The sequence below is a fragment of the Meleagris gallopavo genome, unplaced genomic scaffold (assembly GCF_000146605.3).
Source record: "Meleagris gallopavo isolate NT-WF06-2002-E0010 breed Aviagen turkey brand Nicholas breeding stock unplaced genomic scaffold, Turkey_5.1 ChrUn_random_7180001844183, whole genome shotgun sequence".
In the NCBI taxonomy this organism is placed as follows: Eukaryota; Metazoa; Chordata; class Aves; order Galliformes; family Phasianidae; genus Meleagris; species Meleagris gallopavo.
In genome coordinates, this window is record NW_011112674.1 from 53,727 (window position 1) to 59,648 (window position 5,922).

The window sequence follows — 5,922 nt, forward strand, 5'->3', positions numbered from 1 at the left end:
GGGGCTGCGCTGGGCTACACTGGGCTCTGGGGGCTGCGCTGGGCTACACTGGGCTCTGGGGGCTGCGCTGGGCTGCACTGGGCTCTGGGGGTTCTCCGTGTGCTGAGCAGATCAACAGGGTGAGAGGACAGGGCCTCAGCTTGTGCCATGGAGGGTCGGGTGGGTATTTTGGATAACTTCTTCTTCCTATGAGTGGCCAGGCGTTGCAAGAGTCTGCCCAGGGCAGCGGGGACAGCTCTGTCCCTGGGGGTGTTTATGAACCATGTGAATGTGGCACTGAGAAATGTGGTTTGGTGCAAAGGCAGAAGACACTGAGTGCTGCTGAGCAGAGCCAGCCCCATCCTCCTGACTCCTACCATTTAGATACTGACCAGCGTCCATCAGATCCCCTCTCATCCTTCTCTCCTCCAGGTGCTCAACCCTGGGGCGCTCAGCTTGTCCCCATCAGGAGCTGCTCCAGGCCCCCAGCATCCCCCCAGCATGGCCACCGTGACGAACCGCTGCCTCATGGTCAGCCTGTGGTCAAGTGTTGGCCAGTCATTGGCCAACCAGGACACCATTGGCCTTCTTGGCCACCAAGAAACACGTTGCCTCATGGTCAACCCTTGGCCAACCAGGACATCGCTGTCCCTCTTGGCCGTGGGGACACACTGCTGCTTTGTTGTCACCCTGTTGGCCTTCAGGTCCTTCTTCACAGAGTTGCTTTCCCTGATCTGTGCTCCCCAGAAAGGAAATTCCTGTCCTACACCTAGCAGAGTTGGATGCTCGCCCTGTCCTGCAGCCTTGAAGCTCTTCGGTGCTGCTGCTGCGTGTGGAGCACTGGTTGTGGCCCTTCCCCAAAGGGAGGTGGTTCCCTGAGCTGAACATCGGTTCTGTGGTGGCTTTGGAGAACACAAAGCACAGGAGTTTCCTTCAGAGCCCACAGTGCTGTGTGTGGGGAGAGAATGGGGGGAGAGCTCATATCCAGGATGTATTACCCACGCTGTCCCAGCAGCTGCACACAGCACAGGGTCATAGCGTTGGCCGGGTGCTGGTGTTTTCACTCTGTTTCAAGCACTGAAATGGATCCTTTGGAGGTTGAGTTGGAGCCTTTGGAGTGCTGGGTCAGTTTGGGGTGAGATTTGCCAGGATTGGGGCTGTCAGGAGCCCACACACGCCTGTAACAGGCTGTGATTTCATAGAACCTCTGGCTTGCAGGGAGTTAGCATCCTATAGTATCCCAAATTGGAAGGGACCCACGAGCGTCATCAGATCCAGCTTGAGCTGAGCATTTTGTTTCCATCTGTTTCCTTCTCATAGAACCATAGAATGGCCTTGGTTGCAAAGGAGCACAGTGTTCACCCAGTTTCAACCCCTCTGCTACGTGCAGGGTCCCCAACCAGCAGCCCAAGCTGCCCAGAGCCGCATCCAGCCTGGCCTTGAATGCCTCCAGGGATGGGGCACCCACAGCATGAGAGTGATTGCTCTGCTGACAGCAGGTTGCACAGCTTGTTAGAGGCAGAGCACTGACCCGCTGCTCTTTCAGCAGGCCAGGAAGCTCAGAGGAGAGCTCTGGCATCTCACAGATCTGCATCCTGCACCTGCAGAGACCACATCTCCTGCGGCTGTTGCTTGGGGACGAGGTGCTGCTGCTGGCATCTTGCTGTGGGCTGTGCCTTTTCCTGTCTGGGGACAATTAGGACAATTAGGGAGCAGAAGGGAAGCGTGGCACCTGAGCCCGGAGCTGTGTGCTGTAGCCCTGGGGACAAAGGTTGGAGCTGTGCCCTTGTGTACGTGTGGTGCTGGAGCCTGATAGCAGAGTCCTTGCTGTGACTTCTCACACCCGTCTGAGTGCTGAGAAAGCTGTGCAGGGAGGTGACCTGGTGCTGGAGACCGCTTTGGTTTTAAGGCACAGGTTGAAAGCCCTGTGGGGAAGGTGGAAGGCAGAGCCAGAGGTCCCCCCCCCTTCCAAATCCTGGGCTCAGAAGTTTCCTCCTCGTATTTCAGAAGCGTCTCTGAGGTCTCAGGGAAAAGCTTTGCCATTTGCTGCTACCTGCAGGGATTGAGTTTCTGTCAGCAGTGTGGGAGCTCCTGCAGCACAGCACACTCGTGTTTGGGGGAATAAGGACGGCAAAGCAGCCAACCCTTCAGACTGCCATTGCTGCTCCAACGTTGCTGTTGGGTTTTTTTTTGTCTCCTTAGGTCGACCTTTCACACCTGTCCCCAGAAGAGAGATGGAGGTGAGTGTTGGGAGCAGAGCTGAGAGCGCAGAGGACGCCTTCAGCCTTCACCCACGTGGTGCTTTTTGCTGGAGGGGAGCAGGAGCCTCTTTAAAAAGGCAGTGCTAATGTTGGACCTTCAGAGTGCTCACTGCTTATCCCACCTTCTCTCTTGGCCGAGCCAACTTCAGGCAGACACTTGCTGAGAAGCCCAGTGGGGCTCATCTGCTCTCATTATCAACTTCTTGACGGTTCCTGAAGATCAGAGAATTGGCCTCACGTGTTGGATTGGGATTTTTTTCCTAACCAGAACCATCTTTTTGGCTTTAAGACCTTGGATTCAGGGCTGTTACACACCCTCATTCTCCCTGGCTTGTGGCCAGGCAGCACTGCATGCAAGAAACCACAGGTGTCAGCAGAGAACCACTGTGTGGCCATCACTTGTCGCGGGTTGCACGGAGCTGGGGTCGCCTGGGCTGCAGCTGGGGTGGGCTGGCTGATCTGTGGAGCAACTTGCAGAGCTGCCCTTCTCCCTTTTTCCAGCGGTGCAGGCAGCCCTGCCGTGCCCTTCGCCTGCCCTGTGCCCTCCTGCTCTTTATCTGCCTCCTCCCTCTTGCTGCAGGGTGGAACACGCACTGATGCACGCCAAGCACCGTGGCCACGAGGCCATGCACGCCGAAATGGTCCTCATCCTCATCGCCACGCTGGTGGTGGCACAGCTCCTGCTGGTTCAGTGGAAGCAGAGGCACCCTCGCTCCTATAATGTAAGTGTCAGCCAGAGGTTTGATGTAGTGCTTTCATACCAGGCCAGAGATGGAGCTGATTTCACGTTCGAGGAGATGCAGAAAGGGATCAGGGCTGCGCCTGGAGCAGGGAAACAAACCTCGTGGCTTTCTTACCACGTTTTCAGGCAATGCCTGGCATCCTCTGTGAAACTTAAACCCAACCTGTCCTCCTGTTCTCCTCCACAAGAGCCCCAGGTGCTGTGAGTCACCCTAACGTGCCTCTCCTCTGTTCTTGCAGATGGTCACCCTGTTCCAGATGTGGGTGGTGCCTCTGTATTTCACAATAAAACTGTACTGGTGGCGGTTCCTGGTCATCTGGGTGCTCTTCTCAGCAGTCACAGCTTTTGTCACCTTCAGGGCCACTCGGAAACCCCTGGTGCAGACAACACCCAGGTGAGTGTACACAGCTCTGGGGAAAGCTCAGCCCCAGGGTGAGCGCTGCAAGGAGTCCTTTCAGGTTTCACTGCCACAAATCATAGTCTTAAATTTCTGCTTTGGGAGTCCAAGACTGTGAACTGCCGTGGCAGAGGCAGATCTGTAGCTTGAATTAAATTTCCAACCTCTGATGCCACATTTTGTTGAAATCCCTAACTTGGAAAGTAAAACAGTTCTGTTCATTTGGGGGAAATGGTCAGCAGCTTGTTTTGAATTCTTGCAGGCTGGTTTATAAGTGGTTTCTGCTAATATACAAGATGAGCTACGCCACTGGAATCGTGGGGTACATGGCTGTGATGTTTACACTCTTTGGTCTCAACTTATTATTCAGGTGAGCGAATCTTTTGGGTGTGAGTGCTGGGGGATGTGTCAAACCACAGGGAACGAGTCAAAGCCAACTGCTGAAGGAGAACAAAGAGACTTTTGGGGTGTCCTTTCCCCACTGATGGGGTCGTGGTGAGATGCTGATGGGGAGCTGTGCTTCCAGCTGCTGGCAGCTCCCTCCTGTTCCACGCAGCAGTGAGATGTTCTTTGCTTCTCCAGTAAACCTGCAGCAAGCAGCCAGTCCAGCTCTGGTGGTAGCAAAGGGCCTTATCCCAAGCCAGCTTTCATTTCAGAGAGATTAATTTCTTCTTGACTAATGAACAGACCTGGCAGCAGCCAGCAGGGAAGTGGAACTGTTAAGTGAGAGCTTATTTGGAGAGGATGTGCCTAACCCTAACCCTGCAGCACAGCTCTTGGTGTCATTTGTTGTAGAATCAAACCAGAAGACGCGATGGACTTTGGCATCTCTCTCCTCTTCTATGGTCTTTACTACGGGGTCCTGGAACGGGACTTTGCAGAGATGTGTGCAGACTACATGGCTTCCACCATTGGGGTGAGTGAGGGCCACCCCGATAACAGGGACTGGGACTTTTTCCTCCCCAGAATGGGAAGGAAATCCACCTGAGCCTTTAAAATCTCTGACAAGTGGTTCTGTTTTTGGGACCATCTCCTAGGTGCATCAATTCTTTATTTGTAGCCACAATTCCCTGCAGCTTGTACCCACTGTGGTGCGGACAGGGCCTGTGTTCCTGCACTGGTGGCCTAAAATACAACACAAAGCAAAAACTGAACGAGGGCACCTGTGGGGTGAATCACATTCCTCCTTTGCAAGAGTTCTTTAGGGCTCTGAGAACTTTGCATCTTTCTCCTCCTACTCTCCAGGCTCACTGCTTTGCTTGGTGGACGTTCTGTCTGTAGAACTCAATCTTCTGTGGAGAAGGACCCAGGGGTCCTGATGGCCAAGAAGGCCAACGGTGTCATGGCTGGCCAAAGGTTGACCAACAGTTGACCATGAGGCAGTGGTGTGTCCTTGTGGTCAAGAAAACCAACGGTATCCTGGTTGGCCAACGATTGGCTGCAGGCTGACCATGAGGCAGCAGTATGACCAGAAGGCCAAGAAGGCCAATGGAGTCTGTTGGCCAACAGTTGAGCACAGGCTGACCATGAGGCAGCAGTGTTTCCTGGTGGCCAAGAAGGCCAGTGGTGTCCTGGTTGGCCAACGATTGGCTGCAGGCTGACCATGAGGCAGCAATGTTTCCTGGTGGCCAAGAAGGCCAACGGTGTCTTGGTTGGCCAACGGTTGACCATGAGGCAGCAGTATGACCAGAAGGCCAAGAAGGCCAATGGAGTCTTCGTTGGCCAACAGTTGAGCACAGGCTGACCATGAGGCAGCAGTGTTTCCTGGTGGCCAAGAAGGCCAGTGGTGTCCTGGCTGGCCAAAGGTTGACCAACAGTTGACCATGATACAGCAATGCGTTCTGGTAGCCAAGAAGGCCTATGATGTCCTGGTTGGCCAACGGTTGACCACTGGCTGACCACGAGGCAGCAGTGTGTCCTGGTGGCCAAGAAGGCCAATGGAACCATGGGGTGCATGGCATAGAATGTGGCCAACAAGATGAGGATGATTCTCCTCCCCTCTGCTCTGCCTCGAGGAGGCCAAATCTGGAGCACTGCACCCAGTGCTGAGCTCCCCAGCTCCAGGCAGATGGGAAACTGCTGTAGTCCTTTCCCAGATGGATCTGTCGAAAGGTTTTTCAGCCCCAAAAGCTCAGGTGCTGCCCCAGCCCTCCCTAACACTTTGCTCTGTCCTTGCTCAGTTCTACAGCGCTTCAGGGATGCCCACCAAGCACCTCTCCGACAGCGTCTGCGCCGTCTGCGGCCAGCAGATCTTCGTGGACGTCAACGAGGAGGGGATCATTGAGAACACTTACAGGCTCTCCTGCAACCACGTGTATCCTTCTCCTCCACAACCTTCTAGGAGCCTTGCAGCTTTCCCCATTAAAAAAGGTGGCGTCCTGGGCTGCTCTGCTGATGTTGCAAATGGAAATGGACAGCATCTCTGCCCCACGTGGACTTTCCACCACCTGCAGCTGTGCTGACAGTTCCGAAAGTGGAAGTGGCTTTGGCTTTGCTCAGCTCTGCTGATTAGTTGGCTTTCTTTTTTTTTTTTTCTTTTTTTT

At 54.4% G+C, this 5,922-nt stretch overlaps 1 protein-coding gene across 2 annotated transcripts in view; it reads left to right on the forward strand.

Annotated features, from left to right (window-relative positions):
• RNF121 (ring finger protein 121) overlaps window positions 1-5,922 on the forward strand; it is an 8,432-nt gene that overhangs the window by 362 nt on the left and 2,148 nt on the right. For both annotated transcript variants that reach the window (XM_010726608.2, XM_010726607.3), the window contains exons 2-7: window positions 2,182-2,219; window positions 2,821-2,962; window positions 3,222-3,376; window positions 3,642-3,749; window positions 4,175-4,295; window positions 5,560-5,693. In XM_010726608.2, the coding sequence (XP_010724910.1) occupies window positions 2,837-2,962; window positions 3,222-3,376; window positions 3,642-3,749; window positions 4,175-4,295; window positions 5,560-5,693 (644 nt within the window). In that variant the 5' untranslated portion in view covers window positions 2,182-2,219; window positions 2,821-2,836. The remainder of the gene's footprint in view (window positions 1-2,181; window positions 2,220-2,820; window positions 2,963-3,221; window positions 3,377-3,641; window positions 3,750-4,174; window positions 4,296-5,559; window positions 5,694-5,922) is intronic.